General features: G+C 38.2%; 1 protein-coding gene across 1 annotated transcript in view; it reads right to left on the reverse strand.

Annotated features, from left to right (window-relative positions):
* Positions 1 to 1,390: 1,390 nt before the first annotated feature.
* LOC114657964 (transient receptor potential cation channel subfamily V member 5-like) overlaps positions 1,391 to 26,241 on the reverse strand; it is a 101,142-nt gene continuing 76,291 nt past the window's right edge. Inside the window, exons 14-18 of the mRNA XM_051932217.1 lie at positions 24,785 to 24,950; positions 12,038 to 12,104; positions 11,659 to 11,927; positions 2,010 to 2,116; positions 1,391 to 1,910 (exon numbers count right to left, since the gene is read on the reverse strand). Coding sequence (XP_051788177.1) covers positions 1,646 to 1,910; positions 2,010 to 2,116; positions 11,659 to 11,927; positions 12,038 to 12,104; positions 24,785 to 24,950 — 874 coding nt within the window. The 3' untranslated portion in view covers positions 1,391 to 1,645. The remainder of the gene's footprint in view (positions 1,911 to 2,009; positions 2,117 to 11,658; positions 11,928 to 12,037; positions 12,105 to 24,784; positions 24,951 to 26,241) is intronic.

Consider the following 26,241-nt stretch of genomic DNA (forward strand, 5'->3'; position numbering starts at 1 on the left):
AATTCTCCTTTTCATTTTTCTTTTTAGTTTTGTAGCCACGGAGTAAATTCAATTAATATCCCATGTCCAATTACTGACTGTGTGTGACTGTTAAAAAACTGCCCCAGCCCTAATTTGGATTAAGTGGATTTAAGAATTTTATTTTATATTGAATTCTGAAGACCTACATACATCATGCTACATTGATGTTTGCATTTTATCATCTAGATAAAAAGTAGAGTCAAGTGTTGTTTTAATAGTTCATGTATAATTAGACAATGTCACACACAAACATAGTGCTTTAATGTGAAAAAGTAAAACTGTGACCATAACCAATATTCAAGTTTTTAGCACATACAGTATGTCCATATTGAGTTCTCACATTTTCCCTGTGTCTGTGTGGGTTTTCCTCCCAGAAGACATGCAGTTTAGGCTAATAGACAAAACAAAAGTATGCAGAACTCTCTTATACTTTAATGACCTTTGTGTTGAGGATGTGAATGAAGTAGTGAATGTTTTAAATACTTTTGTTCTATTTCTAAAATGATCACTCATTGGCAAGGGCAAAAGCAGACCAAAAGCAATCACATAATAAAATTATTTCATTACATTATAATTAATAAAAATTAAAATATAAATGGACAACATCAATGTTGCAATAGCCTGTGTGAACTAGAAGCATTAAACTGTGCAAAAAGAGACGATACTGTACAAATAAAATGTATGGAATCTCACTTTTCAGGTATACATATTGCAATTATTGTCATTTTTAACATAAACAATGGTTAAACATACCAAAAATGTTCTGAGTTAACATTTTTTTAAACAAGAAAAGTTAGTGCCCCATATACACTGCAAAAAATGAAATCTTAACAAGCCAGGTAATCTTGAAAAGAAATAATAGATCTTGTTTTTTTTTATTTTAAGAATAACTGACTTGAGTAGATTTGTATGTGTAAGATATATAATCTCATTTTTAGAAAATTTAACAAGTTAACAAGTTAAATTTTCTCACTATATTGGCAGATAATTTTGCTTGATTCTAATACCTTTTTCTTGTTTTTCTTGTTAAAACAAGAAAAAGGTATTAGAATCAAGCAAAATTATCTGCCAATATAGTGAGAAAGTTTAACTTGTTAACTTGTTAAATTTTCTAAAAATGAGATTATATATCTTACACATACAAATCTACTCAAGTCAGTTATTCTTAAAATAAAAAAAAACAAGATCTATTATTTCTTTTCAAGATTATCTGGCTTGTTAAGATTTCATTTTTTGCAGTGTATACATTTATTATACTGCCACATTCTGAATACTGATAATAGAATCAGAATAATTAACTCTTTTAAAGAAACTTCTCATTAAGTTTCAAATATATGAGCTGTTAAGTCATTAATATCAGTACACAAATGTTGTCAGCCTTCTTTATTTATACTTACACATTGTATGTAATTTTGTCTTGTCACAATCTTGCTTTTTTTATTTGAACATTAAAAAATTGTGAGAACAGGCCATTTAGCCTAACAAGCTCATCCTTTTTATACACCTAGATTGTCCAAAATAACATGAGCATTCTTTTGCATGAGAACCAGTCAGCCAAGTTAGAAATATATACATTTGTATTAAAGATTAACTTTTTCTTAATTTAAGAAAAAAACTATAATTTTTAGACATCATATACATTTCCCAGTCCATCATTTTCAAAATAAAAAGAGTGTACAGGGCTGTTGAAGATGATTTCCGGGCTCTGTAAAGATTTCTGGGACTGATCCATGGATTCTTCATTAAATGTACTTAGATTCACTTTAGACATTGATATGTCCAACTCTTCCTTGTAACTCTCATCTAAGTCAGATTTGTTCATGTCACCATTAAAAGTTTGAATGTTATGATACCGTTTCTTAGTAGTTAAAGTTTTAGAGCTTTCAACTCTGAAAGGAAAATGAAAAGCAGCAAACATTGATTAAGATATCAACAAGGGCATGCACACAATTAAAGGACAAAACCATGTAGAGGAGGTTTATTCCTACCTCAAATACCACTTGTTCTCTAATCCATATTGTTTTCCGCAAATCCCAAATCTTATCCACATCCATCGAGGCAGTCTTCGTTCTAGCATTATTATAGTTGCTACAACCTAAAAAAAATATTAAAATTCCTTTATGTTGGATCATTATACTCTATGTGATTGAATTTATTTGAGGGTAACACTTTGTGCTTAGTCTCCAGCATGGGTGCCTTATTTCTCCAAGTGTATGGGTTAAACTCCTATAATGGGAACAGATTGGGTGTTTATACATTTTTTATGTGTCAGTTTATGTTTTATACAACTACCCTGACTTCGTTACAAATTATTAGGTTGATTGGTATTTCTGAATTGTCCCTGTGCATTAGTATACCTTGTAATAGAATGGCTTCCTAAAGATGGTTGGGTCTGGCCATGCACCTGATGTTGCCAATAAATGCAACCTCCTTTGCACTTATTTATTAGAATAAGTGGTTTTGGTAAACAAACTACTTTATTTGGGTTATGCTTTTGTAAAAATCAAAGATTCATAGTACATCATCTTCATAGTTATACCACTGATGGCTGTCAGGTTGGCTAACTTACTCACTTATATTGGCACTCAGTGGGGAGTGTACAGTCATTCTTGTAATATACATTTCAATGCCTTTTTGAAAGGAATACTGCCTGGTGTGTTGAAAGAGGTGTGGTAACAAAACAATATCATTTACCTCTCTAATGTAAAAACATGGATTAGGAAAGGCATTTTGCTAAGAATAACCACTGTATCCAGTAAACTGCCTTTGGTCTTATAAATGTCCTGTTAGACAATAATATAATTTAACCTTTTGATGTAAGGAAACTGTCTATTAGGGTATATCAATTCTTTGATGTGTCAATTTTTTTAAAAGTCTTTCACACCTTCAGAAATGTGGGAACAACATAATTCTAACTGTTATGTGTACAAATGCAGATAACAACAGGCTTATCAAGCCAATTTTCCATTCTTTTATAAAAACTCTCTTTTGAACAAGGGACTTTGAGTCAGGCAGAACAGTGCATCAGGGTACCAGAATATTCTGATTGAAATATAAACTTTGTCCAAGCTGGTGTAATCTCTTCCTTTAATGGAATCTGAAAGATCCCTAATTTACTGGGAATTCTACATGGGCAAGGTACTAACAACAAGGCACAGTACATGGCTGAGTTCTACAGAAATTCCCCTGAACAGAAAGAGGGAGCCACACTGACAGCTAGAGAAATTCTGTACATGGCAGATATTGCCAGGTGGTAGTCAGCACAGATAAGGGAGAGATACTAGACACAGCTTACCAGTTAATAGGGATGCTTCGAGAGGAGGCATGAGACCACAAGAGTCTTTGTTCGAGATAGAATAATTTTGATAGGAACCAAACTGTCTTTCTGTATGCTTTTGGTCATTGTCATGCTGACCCCAGTTAGAGGTCATGTACACTCTTGCACCTCCTTGTATATGGATGCATTTATCCTTCTCTAAATTCTGACCAGTCTCCCTGTCTGTTCCTGCCCTTGAGAAGCACCCTATAGCTGATGTTTTCAACCTTCATGCTTCACCATAACAATGGTATTAGGCAGGAGATAAACTGTGCCTGTTTTTCACAACATATAGTTCAGTTTGTCTCATCAGACTAGAGATTCTTTTTCCTCACACTCTCTGAGTCCTTTAAATGGTCGTATGGCTTTTGCTCAAGAGTGACATCTATCCATCCACTCTAGTATAATCACCTGATTGATGGAATGCTGCCGAGATAGCCATCTGCCATCTTTCTGACAGACTCTCCAATCTCAGCAGAGGACTTCTGAAGTTCTGTTTGAAGTGACCATTGGGTTCTTGGTGACCTCACTGACCAAGGCCCTTCTTACATGGTTACTCAGTTTGACGAGATACCCAACTCTAGGAAGAGTCCTGATTGTTCCAATTTTCTTCCATTTTGAAATTATTGAGGCCACTGTGCTCATGGGTACACTCAAAGCTTTACAAATAGTTTTATATCATTTCTCTGGTTTATGCCTCACCACAATTTGATTTGAGTATGTGAACACAGCTCTCATTGTGATTATACAGGGACTGAATAGCTCTTATTAGGCCCCAGTACTCTCCCAGTACTGCCCACCGTATTCCTTGAGGAACACTGTCGCATGCCTTCTCTAAGTCTACAAAACACATGAAGACTGATTGGGCGTACTCCCAAGAAACCCCACTCCAGAATCCTCAATGGCGGTAAAGAGCTGGTCCACAGTTCCATGGCTTGGGCGGAATTCACATTGCTCTTCCAGGAACTAACGATGGGCGGTGTCTCTTTTCTAGTACCACAGCATAAGCTTTCCCTTGAAGGCTGAGGATTATGATCCCCAGAGAGTTGGAGCACACCCTCCTTTTCCTCTTTTTAAAAATGGGGACTACCACCCCGGCGTGCCACTCCAGAGGCACAGTTCCTGATGACCACTCAACACTGAACAGGCATGTCAGCTATGACATTCCTACAATGTCCATAGTCTTTAGCACTTCTAGGAGGATCTCATTCACCTGTGCGGCCTTGCCACTGCAGAGTTGTCTAACTTCTTCAGTGACCTCCTTCAGGCAAATGGGCATTGATCCCCCATAAGCTTTTGCCTGTGACTCTTCCACAAAGGGTGTGTCCTTCGGGTTCAGGAGCTACTCAAAATGTTCCTTCCACTCCCAGACAACATCCCCAGTCCAGGTCAGCTCTTCTCTCTTGCTTAGAACAGCCTGGGTAAATCCCTGCATTTCCTTTCCGATTTTTCTGATGGTTTGCCAGAACTTCTTTGAGCCCAATCGACAGTCACTTTCCATGATTTCTCCAAACTCCTCCCACACCTCCTGCTGCTTCCACAATGGAGGCTTTGAAAAAAGGCCCCTCTGGACTCTATGTCCCTAGCCTCCCCTGGGATGTAGGAAAGCTCTTTCGAAGAATGGAGTAAAAAGTTTTCTGGACAGGGGCCTCTCCCAAACATTGCTAGGCATCCCTCACTACTTGCTTGGGCTTTCCAGGGATCTGTCCAGGCACCTCCCCCATCATCTGACCCAACACACCACCAGGTGGTGATTAGTTGACAACTCTGCCCCTCTCTTCACCCGATTGTCCTAAACATACGGCAGCAAATCTGATGAATCGATTATGAAATCAATCATAGATTTTTGGCCTAAGGTGCTCTGGTACCAGGTAAACACAGAAAAACATTTATTTTTACAATTATGTAAACATTTGTATTTTGCGTTAGTTCGAGAATTATCTGTGTAATCTTATGACTAACTTTACTAGGTCAAATAGACTCTGTCTTATAATTATACTTTGTATGTTTATTAATTTGTTACAATATGTTTGTTTAATTGCTTAAATTCTTGGCTATTGAATATATTTTGTGATGATCAGCTGCTTTCTAAATGTGTCCTTTTATCCTTTTTTCTTTTCCTTTTATTTTGTACATCTAGATACAGTAATCCCTCCTCCATCGCGGGGGTTGCGTTCCAGAGCCACCCGCGAAATAAGAAAATCCGCGAAGTAGAAACCATATGTTTATATGGTTATTTTTATATTGTCATGCTTGGGTCACAGATTTGCGCAGAAACACAGGAGGTTGTAGAGAGACAGGAGCGTTATTCAAACACTGCAAACAAACATTTGTCTCTTTTTCAAAAGTTTAAACTGTGCTCCATGACAAGACAGAGACGACAGTTCAGTCTCACAATTAAAAGAATGCAAACATATCTTCCTCTTCAAAGGAGCAAACAAATCAATTGGGCTGTTTGCTTTTAAGTATGCGAAGCACCGCGGCACAAAGCTGTTGAAGGCGGCAGCTCACACCCCCTCCGTCAGGAGCAGAGAGAGAGAGAGAGAGAGACAGATAAAAAAATCAATACGTGCCCTTCGTGCTTTTAAGTATGCGAAGCACCGTGCAGCATGTCACTTCACGAAGCAGCTGCACAGAAGGTAGCCAACGTGAAGATAATCTTTCAGCATTTTTAGACGAGCGTCCGTATCGTCTAGGTGTGCGAACAGCCCCCCTGCTCAATCCCCCTACATCAGGATCAGAAAAAGTCAGCGCAAGAGAGAGAGAGAGAGAGAGAAAAGTAAGCTGGGTAGCTTCTCAGCCATCTGCCAATAGCGTCCCTTGTATGAAATCAACTGGGCAAACCAACTGAGGAAGCATGTACCAGAAATTAAAAGACCCATTGTCCGCAGAAATCCGCGAACCAGCAAAAAATCTGCGATATATATTTAAATATGCTTACATATAAAATCCGCAATAGAGTGAAGCCGCGAAAGGCGAAGCGCGATATAGCGAGGGATCACTGTATATAATTCACTAAGTCCATGGCAAGCAAGACGCACGCAAGACATGGCAAGCAAGACGCACGCAAGACAGAGTCACGCCCGCCAACTCACAGAGCCCCGCCCACCAACAATTCACTAAGCAGCCGACCATGGCACGCACGACAGAGCCCCGCCCGCCAACTCTAACACTCCTCCCACGTCCATTACCTTCACATTGTTTTCCTTTTATTTCTGATCCCGTTCAACAACTATATGGTGACATCCACTTCTCAACTGTGACTCCGGCACAACTCAGTACGCGAGCTATATTAAGCATCACCAACGAAGACTCGCTACACCATAATGAACAAGTACTGAAACTTATCCCAACCGACAAAGTAACTTTCACCAGCGCTGTCTCCATCATCACAGACGATCCCACAGATCAAGTTTCATTCCCCGAAGAATTTCTTAACAGTCTTACTCCCATTGGCATGCCTCCGCATAAACTCAAAATTAAAATAGGTTCAGTCGTCATGCTTCTTAGAAACCATCTATGGCAAGCAGGACCCGCCAACTCACAGAGCCCCGTCCCACCAAAATAATTCACTAAGCAGCCGTGCGCGCCGATAATTTCCACACGTGTTCAGTCTCTCCCTGTGCATTCCCTGTGCAGCGAGCGAGCGAACCAAAGAGAGAGAGAGCGACACACACAGGCGCGCGAGAGAGAGACACACACACACAGGCGCACGAGAGAGAGACACACACACACAGGCGCGAGAGAGAGAGAGACACACACACAGGCGCGCGGGAGAGGCACACACACACAGGCGTGCGAGAGAGAGACACACACACACAGGTGCGCGAGAGAGAGAGAGACACACACACAGGTGCGCGAGAGAGAGACACACGCAGGGTGCTGGACACATAAGGCAGAGAAGACAGTTAAAGAATGCACCGGGCTTGATTTTGTTTTCACTTCTGTTTACGGCGATCGGTTCGTAGTGTGCATTGTTGCAATGTTACTTTTCTTGGTGGTTTATTACATTACGGATGTTTCAAATGTTCATTTTTTTCCCTGTGCTTAAAACTCATTAAAAAAGTGTTTCTCAACTGTGACTCCGGAACAACTCAGTACGCAAGCTATATTAAGCGTCACCAACGAAGACTCGCTACACCTTAATGAACAGTTACTGAAACTTATCCCTACTGACGAAGTAACTTTCACCAGCGTTGACTCCATCGTCACAGACGATCCTTCACATCAACTTTCATTCCCCGAAGAATTTCTTGGCAATCTTACTCCCACTGGCATGCCTCCGCATAAACTCAAACTTTAAATTGGTTCAGTCGTCATGCTTCTCAGAAACCTCATGCCAGCAAGAAGTCTCTGTAAAGGCACTAGACTGACTGTTACCAGCATTCACCGCAATGTACTAGAGTGTAAAACAATCACAGCTGCTACCTCACAAACTGTCCATATTCCCCGGATTTCCCTGACCCCATCAGATTCAAATTTTCCTTTTACTTTTACACGCAGACAATTTCCTGTTAGATTGGCCTTTGCAATGACAATTAATAAGGCACAGGGACAAACGTTTAAAAAGATATGCCTGTATCTGCCAAAACCAGTTTTCAGTCAAGGACAATTGTATGTTGCTCTCTCCAGAGTTCCATCTTTTCATTCACTCACAGTCGTATCCTCAAACCCACCCCATTTGGACAACTGTGTCGTTCAGGAAGTGTTCACCCATCAATAAATGCCGCGGGTTGGCTAGTATAACATATATTTTGTTGTTTCCTGCTTATCCTATACATCCTTGTTGTGCTATTGAACAAAAACAGATAATTTTTTACTTAGAGATGGGTTTTACAGTCAGCAAAAAAGAAATAGACACCACAAGATAACAAAAATATGACATGAGCTTAAGCCCAATTCACCATGGTAAAATAAACAAAAATGCTAGTAAAGAGTGATGAATAGCAATGAGGTCAGTCTTTCCAAATTGGCAAGGCCCTGACAGCTTACTTTGTGATTGTACCCTACCTATCTGAGAAGAACGTTAAGGTAACATGTGCCAAGGAAACAAATACCAATTGTGATTGGTCCCATGGCTCAACATATGCCATGCCAGACAATGCGGTGAAGGGCAGTGCGGATGTGAGCCCCACAAAGGATCAGCTTACTGGGGCAGAATGTCCCTAATCAATATTGGTGAGGAGTGGGTGTGATCAAGAGGGAGTCCTACCCCAGGTATCTGAGGTATACCAGGGGAGCGAGAAGGAAGATGTGAGGACAAACGACCCCCTAGCAGTCTGGCCGATGTCACTCCAGGCAGCTAAGATGGGGGTCAGAAGGTGAGGACTGCAGCTGTAGTGTCTCCTCCATCTGAGCGAGCAATGGGTGAGCTGGGGAGACAAAGAAGGACTTGCATTGGGCTCATCTGACAGAGCATGAAGGACCCGATGACTGTTGGTTTACTCTCATTTTTAATTCTGATATTTAATCTCACGGACTGTCACCAGTTTTTTAAGTTTTTTTGTTTTTTTCGAACCCTGCACCATTTGAATAATGTTTGTTTGGATTGTTTTAATAAAAGCACTGGAGAAATTTTGCACTTTTATGCAGCTGCGCCTCTTGCTTTGTGTGAGTGTCTTCATCTGCTGGCTCATCTCTTGGGCACATTATCGGTGGTAGTGGGTTCAAGAAGCTCCCCAGAAGTACTCGGTAGTGTGGGGCCAACCTGCACCATCACAGTCACACTGTACTCTTAAAAAAACAAATGAGACTCTAATAGAAGGTTATGTTAAATAGCCTGCTTTGCAGAGTAAAAGTCAAAACAGGTTATTCTTGAACTGCACAACATGATGAAGAATATCTTGTGCCTTATACACCTCTTTTTTAATAAGAAATAACAACACTCAAGAAGATCTAAAACACAGCTGTTAAACCTGTCTTTCATTTGCACAGTATGAGCAATATTAAAAGGCTTAAGGAGATTTTTTTTTTCATTTAAGTAAATTAAGATGTGAGGTGTGGCAGGGTGTGGTCATCAGCCGCCTGCCTATTTAAGGAGCCGCCTCCCCTCATTAAGGACTGGAGTCGGGTGAGGAGAAGGACGAGGTCTGGGAGGAGGCAAAAGAGTGGCCCATGAAGAGAGAGAGAGAGAGAGAAGGCTATGTGAGAAGCCTGGACTTTGGGGGAGTCTTGGGGTTTGTTTGTGTGGCACAGAACTTTGTTGTATATAGTGTAAATAAATGTGTGGTGGTGCAATGTACCATGTCTGCCTGTCTGTGTCCGGGGCTCGTTCATGGAGGTAATTAAAGTGTTTAAAATTATGAAAAGAGTTATTAGTGTTGAGGGCATCTCTTGCTTTAAAATGAATTCTTCATCATGAACATATACATAGATGAAAGGTGGATAGGGGGAAATTTCATAGCAATATTGAAAAGGCTTCCTTCACAATGGAATACATAGACACATGGAATAAGTTACCAAGTAGGGTTATAAACAGTAGTACTTTGGTGACCTTGAAATCTAGATTTAACAATATTGTAGCAGGGCTGAATCTTGCATCATCTGGCATCAGCAGTATGAGCCAGCTTTGTATTATTCAAATGAGCAACATCAGCGGCAGCCACAGGAGAGCCTATAAAAACGGCGAGCCTGCCACAGTCACATGTTCACCATTCTACTTTGACTAAATCAAGAGCGATGAAATGAGCAAAAATCCATTGTGTTGGTGTTGGCAAGTGCTATGATATATTGTAAAAGTTTGATGAGCTATTTTGGACTGAATGGCATGGTCTTACTGAAACTTCTTAAATTTATATATCCTGAAAAAAACTTATTAAGGAATGATATTAACATATTACAACTTTAAAAACATTATTTACTCATACTAAGATAGCAAAGTTTTAGTTTGCATTTACGAAGATATTTGAAATCACAGCCATCCTTTTCAATGACTCTAAATAGCATATATGCTTCATATGCAGATTGATCTTCCTATTCCACACTCTACAAATTAATTCAGGGGACCTTTAGCAAATATTTAAATTAATGCATGATTGCCTGTTAAAAAATCAAATCTAATAATTTAATAATGATGAATTGCAAACATTATTTAAAACATTGTACTGACACAGTAGTAATAGTTATTACTTAAGCTTACTTTTGTATGCAATTTGAACTCCACTTCATAATTACACTGATAAAAACTAAAATATTATGTTGTGTAAATTTTATCAAGCTGGTTGGATGGTGTGATTTCTCTCAACCTTTATTTAAAACAGGTTGTTAAAGTTCCTGCCTAGTTAACATGTCTGCACAAGTTCATGGTGCATTACCTATCAGCAAAACAACAGTGTTTGTAGTGCAGAAACACTCACTTAGAGTGAGTATTACTTTACAAACACATTCTTATGATCAAAGTAATGTCTGTATAGAGGCTTTGGTTCATGATACAACTAATAATGCCTTTATGTAGATGTCAAAATATAACTTGAAGATGGTAAAAAATAAGTTATTACTATCTAGAACAATTTAAATGTGTGAAATGTAGTCAGCTTAAAACCTTTAATTTCTTTTTATATTTGATCAGTACATGACACATAAAGAGGTTGCTCTACTGCCTCACAATAACAACATCAGGGCTTCTGTCGCAGGAGGTATAGGTGATGCTCAAAATATCTTACAAAACAATTACATTTTTTGTGTAACCGACTTAATAAAAAATTGGGTTTAAACAGTTAATTATTACATACACTGTAATTAAAAAAACATAAATGCAAGACTAATTCAACCTACTTATTAAAGTATGATGGATCTTTTTCTAATTTAACTAAAGTTGATATGACTCAAAAAGCTTATTGTAAACTATGAGCATTCATTTTTTTGTTGACTTGAAACATGTGTTTTAAAATATGATTCACAATAGTGCAAATCATCAGGAGACATATTAAGTACTAAGAAAAGAATTTTTACCTAAAATTTGAGGTAATGTTATTGGCAAAAATTATATTAGGTTAAAGTAAAGTAATAAAATTGTTCCAGGTATCAAAAATAATAGACAGTTGGTTTGGTCATTCTGTGTTCAAGGTCCTTGCATTGTTTCAGTTTCACTGATGGTGCACACTCAGTAATTATTTCAATTTACAAACTGTTAGCTCCACAAGATACATATGCAAGTAAGAAAGAGCACAGCTGGCTATCAATTGACTTTAAAGTAGGTATAAAGAGGTAAAAGAGAAACAAGGAATTTCTTTAGAAGAATTACATTGTTCGATGCTAGGAATTGGATTGTTAAACTAATGATGTATATCTTAAATTGTTGTTAAGGAATTTGGATAACTCACTTGGCCTCTCCAAATCTCATCTCTTTCCTGTGCCAGTCTTGTCTGTGTGTCCCCTAGCATGGCAATTAGCAGATTCATGATGAGGAGGAAACCAAAGATGGTTAAAGCTGCATGGAGAACTTTCACTATGTTTGGAGTCCACACTGAATAATTTAGTGGAATATCCAGAAGTCCTAGAGACAACTCAAATTGTACAAAGAAAGTTGTGGGAAAGTCACCAAATTGTGGATCAGCAGAGGGATCCTGAGTCATGTAAGCCATCCATAGAGCTAAGGGAAAATAAAGGAAATAAATGTAAATATGAATATAAATGTACACTATAAATCCTTATATGAACAAATAAAAATAAAATAAAGCCAAAATTATTACTCTTACTAACCTGCAGTGAAGCCAATCACAGTAAAGGTCATCAGACAAATAAATCTCAACATATCACTAAACATAACCTGCCAGAAACAAAATATCATGAATTAAATGACAAGGGAATACCTGCAGTATGACTCGGTTTACAGTATGACAGTTAGCAAAATACTATTTAAATGGCTGATTTTATAAAACAAGCCTGCAGTCATATATTGTTTCTTATAGGTCTTGCTTTTGAAAACAAAAGTGAAATAACGTTCTGTTGAAAGTGGGTGACAGAACGCCTGATGTTGCAAAGCAAGGTCTTTGTGTATATATGAAATGGAAGATTTCTGAGTTTGGGTAATCCATCTATGAGAGAATAGCTCTATGCTAAAGAACAAATATTCCTGTCCTAAGGATGTCACACCTTCACAAAGAGCAAAATAAGAGATGTCACAAATTCACACTACAAAATAAGAGAAGAGAAGAAAATTTGCTCAAGGACAGGCTTTCAATATACAAGATAAAATACACTAGACTACATGGGTTAAAAAAGGTAACTACTGGCAACTAATAGCATACAGTCAGATTACTGATTTGTCAGAATCTAATAAAACTATAAAATGACAAAAGTGGTTTACCAAATTTGGAATAAAAGTAATATAAATCTGAAAGTTTTTAAAACTATTTTAAATCCTATGCCCTGTTTTTGTTTTGCTTCCATGGCCCTTATACCTAAGGCCTAGTGTCAACAAAAACGTTGCTCGGTATGGTTTGAATTTGGATTGTACTGGTTTATAAGAGGGGTGGCGCAGTGGGTAGCGCTGCTGCCTTGCAGTTGGGAGACCTGGGGACCTGGGTTCGCTTCCCGGGTCCTCCCTGCGTGGAGTTTGCATATTCTCCCGTGTCTGCGTGGGTTTCCTCCGGGCACTCCGGTTTCCTCCCACAGTCCAAAGACATGCAGGTTAGGTGGATTGGCGATTCTAAATTGTCCCTAGTGTGTGCTTGGTGTGTGGGTGTGTTTGTGTGTGTCCTGCGGTGGGTTGGCACCCTGCCCGGGATTGGTTCCTGCCTTGTGCCCTGTGTTGGCTGGGATTGGCTCCCACAGTCACATGTAGCTTTGCATTATGCATATGTCATGATGGAGGGGACGATAACAATAAAACTAATAAACTACAAACAAGACTCAACTCCAAAGGGATAGTCACATTAATGATTATGGATATAGAAGATGTCTGACACCTCTATCACTAGTAAGTTTTTCTCAGAACATTCCTGGATATTTGCTCTACACGAACAGTTGTGATGTGAGATTGTGCATCTAACTTGATAAATATTTTGTATGTCTTTATTTGTAACTTAGGCAAAGCAATGCAATATTAGTGTTATATTATTGGTAATAACAGCAATGGTTTGATAGTTTAAGAACCCCAGACCCCAACCACCAGAACTGTTTCTTTCAATTATACGGCAGGATTTGGGGGAAGTGCCTGAGACAAGTTTGGTAAATGTTTCTCTGAAGTCTCTCAACTCCCACACAAAGCCAGGGTGCCTAACTGCCAAGCTTTACCTTAACATATGGCTTTGGGGGATGGCAGGTGTTAAGGTGTTCTATCCCCCCCATTGGTCTGAAGTATGGCTGTTTGGAACTGGCTTGTATCAGAAGCCTTTAAGTACTATGACGTCCTATTGGCTCTAGGGGTTGGACAGAACATCTATAAATTTGCTCACTCCCTCACTCTACCTTCCTCTACCAAACTGATGAACTGAAAAAGACAACACAATGAAGAGCACAGCTCGGCAGTCAAATTGAGACAGACAATGTGGCCTGTTCTGAAGAAAGCTGACCACAAATGATGCCTTAACTAGAGACATTTTTAAGTAACTAACAAGTCTGTGTGCCGCCTGAAACTACACATCACCATTTATCATGTTGTATAGTTGCCAATATTCAAATGTACTTTGCATATTGTTATTATTTATGAATATTATCAATAATACATTGTTTAAATTGTAACTTAACTCCTGCTTGTCTTTTACTACACCTAATTGCCTGAGGTTATACATGTAGAAGGGAAGGTGGGGAGAAGTTATATACTATAATACCTTATAAACAGTGATAAGTCTGTGAGATTTGAGGCATTCTGACAAAGGCTACAAATTAATAATACAATAGGGGAAAGTAGAGCAATATATTACTCTACCAAGATAAAACACCAACGGAACAACATTACAAAGTACACAAATTTTTAATTGCTCATGACACATTTTAGAACTCAAAGAGACAACTTCTTTCTTCTTCTTTTGGCTGCTCCCATTTAGGGGTCACCACAGTGGATCATCCATCTCTAGCTATTCCTTTCTTTTACATCATTTTCTGTTACACCGATTGCCTTCATGTCTTCCCTCAACACATCTATAAACCTCTTCTTTGGCATTCTTTTTTTCATCTTCTCTGGCAGTTCCATCCTCAAATTCCAAAATTCTTTCCCTTATCTCTCCCACTTTCAGTTCTGCCTCCTTTCTTTTCGTCAGTGCCACTGTCTCCAAACCATACAACATAGCTGGTATCACTACCTTTTTATAGACCTTCCCTTTCACTCTTGCAGGTACTCTTCAGTCACAAATCACATCTGCCACTCTTCTCCACCCAGTCCACCCTGCCTGCACTCTCTTCTTTACCCCTCTGCTACATTGGAATGTTGAGCCCAAATATTTAAATTTGTCTACCATCACCACCTCTGCCCCTTGCAGTTGCACCCTCCCATCGCTTTCCCTCTCATTCATGTACATGTACTACATCTTACTCCTACTGACTTTCATTCTGTTTCTCTCCAGTGCATACCTGCACCTCTCCAGGTTGGTTTCAACCTGCTGTCTGCTTTCACTACAGATCACAATGTCATTCATGATCATTATAGTCCACATAGATTCCTGTCTGACCTCATCTGTCAACCTGTTAATCACCATTGCAAACAGGAAAGGGCTCAAGGCATTGATGTAATCCCACTCTCACCATGAACCAGCCTGTCATTCGTACTGCACATCTCACCATAGTCGCACTGTACTTATACATATCTTACACCACTCTCACATACTTTTATGCTGCTCCTCCTGACTTCCTCATACAGTACCATAACTCCTCTCTTGGCAACCTGTCATACCTTTTCTTTACATCCACAAACATGCAATGCAGTTTCTTCTGCCCTTCTCTGTACTTCTACAGTAGATCAACATTCTTAAAGCAAACATCAAACATCATTTCCTGACATGAAACCATATTGCTGCTCACAGATCACCACCTCTCCTCTCAGCCTAGCATCCATCACTCTTTCCCATATCTTCACATCTTCATAGAACTCAAACACAACAGGTCAGATTGGGGAGCATTCCCTAATACAGCACGTTGCTGCACCCACCACACAACGAAACAGCTCAGGATCATGATTAGCAACTGCCTAGGCAGACACACAGTCCTGTCCCACCCTCTAGAAATGACCATTATCTGCCACAGCCAGGTGTTGGTCTGGTCTGGTCCAGGTGCTCGAGCGAGCTGAATCACCCTCAGGGAATTACACCACATGCTTGTAACGCCATAACTTTCACTAGCTCACAATGCAGGTAATGTGCCTCATTTGGGTCTCCATGACCAACCACTCATTTGACACATAGTCAAACCAGCAGTACCCAAGGATTCTCCAAAGATAAACAGTACCGAAGAAGTTCAGTCTTCATCTCAGAGATGGACTAAGACAGATCCAGATGGAGAACAACAAAGCTACACGTCTTTCAAATTGCATGGACAGAGAGTGTTAATAAATATAAAAAAGCCCTCTTTAAAGCTCGCTCAGAATACTATTCTACAATAATAGATAGCAATAATAAAAATCCTTGGGTACTGTTTAGAATAGTGGCTAAATTAACAAATGGAAATTCAGATCAACAGTACAAAATACCAACAGATATTAGCAGTACAGACTTTATGAACTTCTTCAACGAGAAAACTAAAAATATAAGATCCCAGATCTCTGCATCACAGTACAAACCAAATACTAGCTTAGCAGACCCTGTCTCACATTGCATTCAGCACTTTAGTAATTTTAATACTGTAACTGAGCAGGAAGTCTTAACTTTAATTTCTAAAATGAAGCCCACTACTTGTTCCCTAGATTCAGTGCCAACAAAATTAGTAAAAAGTGCAATAGATATTCTTGCAGCGAATATTCTAAACATTATCAATAGTTTATTATTGCATGGCACAGTACCTGATACACTAAAAGTGTCAGTCATTAAACCATTACTTAAAAAGTCAGACCTAGACCCACACATAATAAATAATTATAGGCCTATTGCAAATTTACAGTTTCTCTCTAAAATACTAGAAAAAGTAGTCGCCAGTCAGCTTCAGTCACACCTTACGCATTACAATTTATTTGAGAAATTCCAGTCTGGTTTCCGCACTGGTGATAGTACAGAAACGGCACTAGCATGGGTTGTAAATGACATTCTGATATCCTCTGATGAAGGAAACTCCACTGTAATTATGTTGTTGAACTTAAGTGCAGCATTTGACACCATCGACCATTCTATTTTACTGCACAGGCTAGAAAATGATGTTGGGCTTACAGGCACCGTGCTCGCTTGGTTTACTTCTTATTTATCAAATCAATTCCAATATGTACAGAAATGTGCTGACAGTACTCCATCATTATACACAAAAGTTCAATATGGTGTCCCGCAGGGCTCAGTACTGGGACCTTTAGTGTTTTCAATTTACATGCTTCCACTGGGATCTCTCATTAGGAAACATAATGTTAATTTTCACTCGGATGCAGATGACACCCAGTTATACCTTTCATTTAAATCAAATGAAGTTTCTCCGATGTTGTCTTTAATTAGTTGTGTTAGTGAATTAAAGGAGTGGATGAATGAGAACTACTTGTCTTTAAATACAGATAAAACAGAGATGTTAATTATTGGAGGGAATTATGCTGATCACAACAATATTTTGTCATCATTTAGCTCAGTTGGAATCCCCATTAATTTTACTGAATAAGCCCGCAATCTAGGAGTTATCTTTGACTCTAGCATGTCATTTAAAGCGCATATTACAAAGTTGTCCAAAACATGTTTCTTCCATCTTAAAAATGTTGGGAAATTAAGGCACTTTCTAAATAAACAGGATTCTGAGAAAATAATTCATGCATTTATCTCTAGTAGGATTGACTACTGCAATGTGGTGTTCATTGGAAGTTCAAACTGTTCTTTATACAGCCTCCAGTTAATCCAAAATGCAGCTGCAAGGGTTTTTTTGGGAGTTTTTCCTTGTCTTCTTAGAGAGTCAAGGCTGGGGGGCTGTCAAGAGGCAGGGCCTGTTAAAGACCATTGCGGAACTTCTTGAGTGATTTTGGGCTATACAAAAATAAATTGTATTGTATTGTATTGTATCAAAGACAACATGAAAGCAAAATTAACAGTAAAATTCAAGTCAATGTTCTTATTGTTCTGATCCTGTCTTGGTGTTTAATTAGATAGATAGATAGATAGATAGATAGATAGATAGATAGATAGATAGATAGATAGATAGATAGATAGATAGATAGATAGATAGATAGATAGATAGATAGATAGATAGATAGATAGATAGATAGATAGATAGATAGATAGATAGATAGTGTAGAAGAAGAATGTTCTCCTCAGCGCCATGTATTTTGTGTGTTTAGTAAATTAGAATTTTTATAATAACTATTTTGTAACTTGCCAGTGAGAGACGCTTTGGCTTATGAACTAACAAAAATATGTTATTCCAGGGTTCAGGAGAAATAGTGTCCACATGAATAAAATCTAAGCTGTTTCTTGTTTTCCCTTTCTCAGAGTGAATGTTTCAGGGACAAGGTCACAAGGCTGCAGAAAGTACATGTACAGTAATTTATGCAAAGGCGTCTCTCCTGTGCTTAGCTTCCAAAACACAGATAATGCTTAGCTCAACAGACATATTGTTTAACTTTACTGTTTTGATAAGGATGTTCTTTCTGTCTTATTAATCATGAGATGCTGAAGTATAAAAAACCCCTCCTGGCTTTTGATCAGGGTTCAATTGAGCTTTGCGGCAACAAGTTATGCTCTTTTGAATCTCTACTTACTGCGACTCCGAATGAATAAATAAAGAGAATTGAGAAAATATTATCTGTCTGCTTTTCAGTGTGCCTTTTTCGTCCACAATAGATAGATACTTTATTGATCACGATGGGAATTTAAGGAACAGTAGCCAAGAATTGTAACAGATTAAGTAGAAATATTTAAGTACACAATGTAAAAAATTACAAATACTGTACAAATAATTCAGTCACAAGCTGGTGCATGCAATAATGCCAGTGCAATGGGAATTGTGTAAATAATACTATACTACCAAAGAGACACATGGCACATAATATTAAAGTGACAGATACTAAAGTGACATTAATATTAAAATAAAATAAAATAAAGTAACATGGCTTAAGATGACAGTGTAACATGTTTAAAGTGACACATTCTGAAAAAGTTATACAGTAGCGATCAAGAAGTGACATATCAGGTGTAGCACATAGCTAATACAGCTAGTATAGTTTATGGTGTATAGTGGATGATGTTCATTGTCCATAATAAATAGCAGCTTGCATAGTGTCCTCCTCTCTACAACTGTCACCATACAGCACCATTAAAAAGTATTCACCCACTTGGACGTTTCTACCTTTTATTGTTATATAACATTAAATCAGTGGATTTAATTTTACTTTCTTGACATTTATCAACAGAAAAAGAGTATTTAATGTCAAAATTAAAACAAATCTCTGAAAAGTTGTGTAAATGAATTACAAATTTAAACATTAACTAATTGGTTGCATAAGTATCCGTGTCTGAAAAGTCACTATTTAGTAGACGCACCTTTGCCATCATTTCCAGCCTTGAGACTGTATAGACAGGTCTTTATCATCTTTGCACATCTGGAAACTGCAATTTTCCCCCATTCTTTTGGCAAAACTGTTCAAGCTCTATCAGATTGCATGGGGATCATGAGTGAACAGCGTTTTTCAAGTTTAGCTACAAATTCTCTATTGGATTGAGATCTGGACTCTGACTTGGCCACTACAGAACATTAAAATTACAAGAACAATAAAATGTTGTTGTTTTCAAGCAATTCCTGCATAGTCTTAGATTTATCCTTACGCAATCTTCTCCCACAACATCAGGGGCCTCGTGTATAAACGGTGCGTACGCACAGAAATGTTGCGTAAGAACGCTTCCACGTTCAGATCACGATGTATAAAATCTACACTTGGCGCAAAGCCACGCACTTTTCCATGGTACCTCATACCCTGTCGTACGCAAGTTCTCCGCTCGGTTTTGCAGACTGGCGGCACCCAGCATCAAAGCAGTGCTACTGTTCCTGTGTGGTTACCCTTTCTTAGATCCACATCCAAGACGGCGGCTTTATCAAATACACTGAAATTAACCACATATCGTTCATAAATTTAATGCATCTGATTCTAATTAACTTGTAACAATATAATGGTCCACAGAATAGTCAAACTATTCTAAATACCATAACTGCTTTAGTGTTGTTACTCTCACTGCACCTTCTTCTTCTGTCAGCTGCTCCCATTAGGGGTTGCCACAGCGGATCATCTTTTTCCATATTACTCAAACTGCACCACTTGGAGTATTTATATCACTGTATCTGAGTGTGAATCACAGATCTAGAGCGATTGGAAAGAGAATTATCGGTATACAGCATCAAGCACTCGCTGCCTTAGCCATTCGCTATTTGAACTGCTCTCATCCGACCAATGCTTCACAGCCTTTCCTGTTCGGACCTCGCGGTTCACAAACTATTTCATCCCAAGAACTATACACGCACTCAATCAGTCCATCAAGTGCTCCTTGTAGAACTGTTTGTACGTGTAAGTTACCCTGAGGTAATTGTACTTATGATACAGTTATAATATTGCACAACCTGAGCCACTTTATAAAGCACGTATTTACATATGATGACGATATCATTTTTAAGATGAAATGCAGCAAAATATGTTGATTATATTATACAGATAAAACTTTAACTTTAACTACACAGTGCCTCAGCGCTAGCGAGCTTGAGCTTTGTTCACGGTTTGTTCCTGCCTCGCGCTGTTTTCATGCTGTGGCTGGCGCAACACTGGAAGGATAGATGGATAGAATAATTAAACATTACGAAGATACTGTATTTCGATGTTCCTTAAAAGTTTTGAAGAATCAGTGTTCTAAGCTTACAGATGGCTTAACATCTATTACAGAGCTGATTGTGTGGTGATTGGGTATTTGGAGAAAGAAAAGTAAGGACAGGAATTGGGGGTTAGTACGTTTGAAAAAGACAGCACTTCTGTAATACTGTAAAGCATTTCATTGAAGGTCGCGCATGGCGCAGCAAGCATCTTGTTGCAAGACATGAACAATCACTGCACCACCGTGTTCCCATGTTTAATAACATGCTTTAAATCATATCATCATGAAAATGATATCACGTGTACTTCTCAGTATTTTAATTACTCAGAGAGCTGTAATATTACGAACGTAATGGATTCTGTGTCCTGTCGGAGGAAGAGCACATAGTGATTCAGGCACATAGAGCACATATAAGATCAAATACAAAACAAAGCATTTAATGTGCTACTTTAGTTACGATGGGATTTGAGAAACTAGTAAATTAAATGATTTTAAGATATAGTTAATGATGTTCTACTTTAATGACAAAATAAACTACGTGATTAAAGTGGAAATTTTGAGATTAAAGTTGACATTTCGTGCTTTTCCCCCACTGTGTGCCTTTTTTTTCACTGTACCCTAATAAGCTTTCATATGACACTCAGACGGTGGGCTACAAGTCGCCTTTTCACGCCAACTTTGATATGTGACAACTTTTTTATTTCGGGCACTGTGCGACTTTGTGAACTTGAGCTTTTGAGTTTCTCCGACACACTATGTCACTCGATCAACTTCCTTTTGTTGCTTATATAACTGTTTAAACCAACAAATAGTACATTTTTCTTTGCCTCCATTTGGTATTCGCTGAAATTCTATTTTTCCTCGTACTTTTGCCATTGTCTTTTCACAGAACACTGGGCTTAAGGGCTATTTATATTGATTTGCATATTCAAAGAGGCGTAATTCTGGGAGGAGTTGGGGCGGGATAGCAAGCGCGTGCACGTGCGTTTATTTCCAAGTTGAGCGGGATTTATGTAGTGGAAGAACACGGAAGTTGGCAAACGCACAGATTCCTGCATCTGGATTTTTCTGTGCGTAAGCACATTTCGGCTTTTGTGCTTACGTCATGTTATAGTGCGAATTCTACGCACGCCGTTATGCATGAGGCCCCTGGTGTCACACACAGGAAATGGTGTGCTTTTGGTAGTATGTAGTGTTTGGCTTACAACAAACATGCCACAGATGGGCAAAAAACTCAGTTTTGGTCTCCTTTCACCAGCTGACTTCAGAGTTTCTAATGTACCTTCTGAAAAACTGTAGTTGAGATGACATATACATTATTTTTTTACCAGAGGCTTTCTCTTTGCCTCTTTTCCATAAAGCTGTGACTGGTGAATTATGCTTGCAGTAGTTGTTGTCTGCACAGTCTCTTCAATCTCAATCCCTGTAGCTAGTGACTCCTTTAGAGTTTTCATAAATCTCTTGGTGACCTCCCTCACACGTCTTCTTTTTGCACAATGACTCAGTTTTTGGGTGCCTCCTGCTGTAAGGTGATTTACATCTATGTCTTACTCATTCCATTTCTTAATTATTGATTTAAGGTGTGTCAAATTAAAGAGGGGTGATAACTTGTGTGATCAGTTATTTTGTGTTTTATATTTGTAATTAATTTATATAATTTTGCGGAGATCTTTTTTCACTTTGATATGAAAGAGCCGTTTTCTGTTCATCAGTGTAAAAAAAAAACAAATCAAATCCACTGTGATCCAATGTTGTATAAAAACAAAATGTAAAAACTCCAAGAGGGTGGATATTTTTTGTAGGCACTTTATATATTTATATAGTCATACATGTGAGCAAAATTTGTTTGCTATGAAACCTGAGATGGAAAATACTTGTGGAAGCATGATAAAAGACATACAGTCAGGTAGCAGAGTTGGTGTGTGTGTATATGTGTGAAATGCTCTGCCAGTTATGAGTTATGAAATGGAGATTTATTGGATTTCACATTAAAAAAATATATTAAACTAGACTGAATATTCCTGGTAAGCAACAAATGCAAGTAACAAATACATTTTCAGGTAACTATTTTATATCACCCCGTGACACTGGATTAGATTAAGCTGATCTGAGAAACTTATTAATTTTAAATGAAGTGGAAATTAATGTATGTTGACAAAGATGACAAAATTCTAAATATACAGTTAGGTCCATAAATATTTGGACAGAGACAACTTTTTTCTAATTTTGGTTCTGTACATTACCACAATGAATTTTAAATGAAACAACTCAGATGCACTTGAAGTGCAGACTTTCAGCTTTAATTCAGTGGAGTGAACAAAAACGATTGCATAAAAATGTGAGGCAACTAAAGCATTTTTTAACACAATCCCTTCATTTCAGGGGCTCAAAAGTAATTGGACAAATTAAATAACTGGAAATAAAATGTTCATTTCTAATACTTGGTTGAAAACCCTTTGCTGGCAATGACAGCCTGAAGTCTTGAACTCATGGACATCATCAGATGTTGGGTTTCCTCCTTTTTAATGCTCTTCCAGGCCTTTACTGCAGTGCCTTTCAGTTGCTGTTTGTTTGTGGGCCTTTCTGTCAGAAGTTTAGTCTTCAACAAGTGAAATGCATGCTCAATTGGGTTAAGATCAGGTGACTGACTTGGCCATTCAAGAATTTTCCACTTCTTTGCTTTAATAAACTCCTGGGTTGCTTTGGCTGTATGTTTTGGGTCATTGTCCATCTGTATCATGAAACGCCACCCAATCAATTTGACTGCATTTAGCTGGATTTGAACAGACAGTATGTCTCTGAACACCTCAGAATTAATTCGGCTGCTTCTGTCCTGTGTCACATCATCAATAAACACTAGTGTCCCAGTGCCACTGGCAGCCATGCACGCCCAAGCCATCACACTGCCTCCACCGTGTTTTACAGATGATGTGGTATGCTTTGGATAATGAGCTGTTCCACGCCTTCTCCATACTTTTTTCTTGCCATCATTCTGGTAGAGGTTGATCTTGGTTTCATCTGTCCAAAGAATGTTTTTCCAGAACTGTGCTGGCTTTTTTAGATGTTCTTTTGCAAAGTCCAATCTAGCCTTTCTATTCTTGAGGCTTATGAGTGGCTTGCACCTTGCAGTGCACCCTCTGTATTTACTTTAATGCAGTCTTCTCTTTATGGTAGACTTGGACATCGATACGCCTACCCCCTGGAAAGTGTTGTTCACTTGGTTGGCTGTTGTGATGAGGTTACTCTTCACCATGGAAATGATTCTGCGATCATCCACTACTGTTGTCTTCCGTGGACATCCAGGTCTTTTTGCGTTGCTGAGTTCACTAGTGCTTGCTTTCTTTCTCAGGATGTACCAAACTGTAGATTTTGCCACTCGTAATATTGTAGCAATTTCTCGGATGGCTTTTTTCTGTTTTCGAAGCTTAAGGATGGCTTCTTTCACCTGCATGGACAGCTCCTTTGACCGCATGTTGTTTGTTCACAGCAAAATCTTCCACATGCAAGCACCACACCTCAAATCAACTCCAGGCCTTTTATCTGCTTAATTGATAATGACATAATGACGGACTTGCCCACACCTGCCCATGGAATAGCCTTTGAGTCAATTGTCCAATTACTTTTGAGCCCCTGAAATGAAGGGATTGTGTTCAAAAAATGCTTTAGTTGCCTCACATTTTTATGCAATCATTTTGTTCACCCCACTGAATTAAAGCTGAAAGTCTGCACTTCAACTACATCTGAGTTGTTTCATTTAAAATTCATTGTGGTAATGTACAGAACCAAAATTAGAAAAAGGTTGTCTCTGTCCAAATATTTATGGACCTAACTGTACGCCAGTTTTGTCAAAAGCTTTTTAAAAAATAAAAAGTTGAAAGTAAAGGCAGACTATGGAAGTCTATAAAGGCAAGAACAAATAAAGGTCGATTAGAGGTAGAGAAAGTTGAAAATAAAGAGGTGTTAAGATATTTTAATGTGGAATTGCAGGAGAGAGATGGAAAAAACCAAACAAACTGATAAAGGAAAATCAACATGAGTTATAAATTAAATAAGAGTTTAAATTTAAACTGTATCTGCGTCATCAGCATTGTTTAATACTTTGTATTTGTATTGTGTATAATGCTAAATGTCATGCTTGTCTAGTTTTTCAGGTATTGCTCTATATATAACTCTAAATCATCACCTGTCATCATTTTACCCTATAGAATAATAGTGCAACTCAGTGCTACAATTACTGGCACGATTGTCTCACAGTTCCTGAGACCCAGATTTGATCCCTGGCATGGTCACCATGTGCAATTTCCAAGAGTTACCCATACCCACATGGGCTTTCTCCAGGTACTCCATTTTTCTAACATATGTGTGTATGTGGAAAAATCTAAACTACTTTGCTGTGCATGTATAAGTAAGGTCAATAGACAGGTGTTTTAAGTTCATTGCAATTCTGAAATGGACTAAGAGGGTTCAGATATTAAATAACTGTTTGCATTAATATATCAATTGAGGTCAAGAGTAACATAATAATCTGGAGGAATAAACTTACCTTCTGGACTATAACAATGTATGGGCCTAACATTTCAAATCCACGAAAAAAGAAGAGTACATTACACCATGCAAGCACCAGTGCAAATGCCATAAGTTCCATTTCTCCATCTGAGTTGGTTACCCGCAGTATAAGTAAGATCAGTAATAGACAAGAATAAATTATGCTGGAGAAAAAGGAAAGATTGAGTAAATGAGGAGAAATGAATACGAATAATAATTCTGTTATGGCTGTTTAAAAAAATTCCTTAAGTTACAGGTCAATATCAGAATTTTTTTGCACTTCTGAACTAGTTGGTTGTAATGTATTCCACAATTTAAGAAAGAATTGTGAAAATAGTTCCAGATTTAAAAGTGCAACCAATTTCATTTTCAGATATTAGTTTTTCTATTTATCAGACCATCTCATTATCATAAATGAGGCTATACTTTCTCAATAGATAACCATTCATCCATTTTCTGACCCACTTCACAAATACAGTCAGAAATGTCAAAGCACATTGAGCATAATATTTATGCTTATTTTGCTACTCAAAAAAAACAAACACTTTGATCAATAGATTACCATTTTTGTGCCAGAGCGCCTGACTACATATGTAACTGTATTAATCACGATGGTAATACTGAAAATATAAACAGACAGGTGCCATGAAACAGAAATAAATAAATACAGACATAGGGTGCCATGGTGGTATAGTGGGTAATGCTGCCGCCTCACAGATCCATGTCTCTCATGTATACTCGCATTTTACTCTGAAAATTCTAGTTCACCTCCCACAATCTCAAAGTCAAAGAAATTAAGTTAACTTCATATTCCAGATTGTCCCAGTGTAGGTGTCAATGCCTTGTGATAAGATGGTGCCTTTTCTAGAATTTTCTCCTGCTTTCTGCCCAATGCTGTGTTGATAGTCTCTGTCCCCCTGCAACACTAAAGAAGTTAAGCATGTTTGATAATGTTATGCTAGGTTAATGCTGTTCTGCTGCTATTCAGTATGGTAAAGAGTTTGCAGATATAGTGGGGGAACAAATGCTTGTAAAGGAGGATTGAAATGGTGTTACCTTGACTCATCAAAACATAGAAGATATCCACTTAATTGTTTGTTAGGCAAGCTTGAAAACTGAGCCAGCTCTGCTAGCACATACTATTATGAGTCTCAGAATGTTGGGATAAGGTGGTGGAAGTTGGAAGGGCTAGTAATAGATAACTTAATATAAGATAATTATTGGGAAATTAAATTCTGAATGTAATTTCTGCACATGTACTTCAAATGGTTTGTGAAAAAGAGAAAAAGGAGGCATTTAAAGAGGAACTGGAAGCAGAAGCGAGCCAGAGTTAAGGAATTAGGAGATAATTATGCTGGAGCAGATATGAATGAGGGAGTGGGAAAGGAGAGTGATAGATACAACGTTGAATAGAGAGAATGTGGATTTGAAAGAAGTAACAAATAGGGAGAATAT

This window comes from Erpetoichthys calabaricus, chromosome 9, assembly GCF_900747795.2.
Source record: "Erpetoichthys calabaricus chromosome 9, fErpCal1.3, whole genome shotgun sequence".
NCBI lineage: Eukaryota > Metazoa > Chordata > Cladistia > Polypteriformes > Polypteridae > Erpetoichthys > Erpetoichthys calabaricus.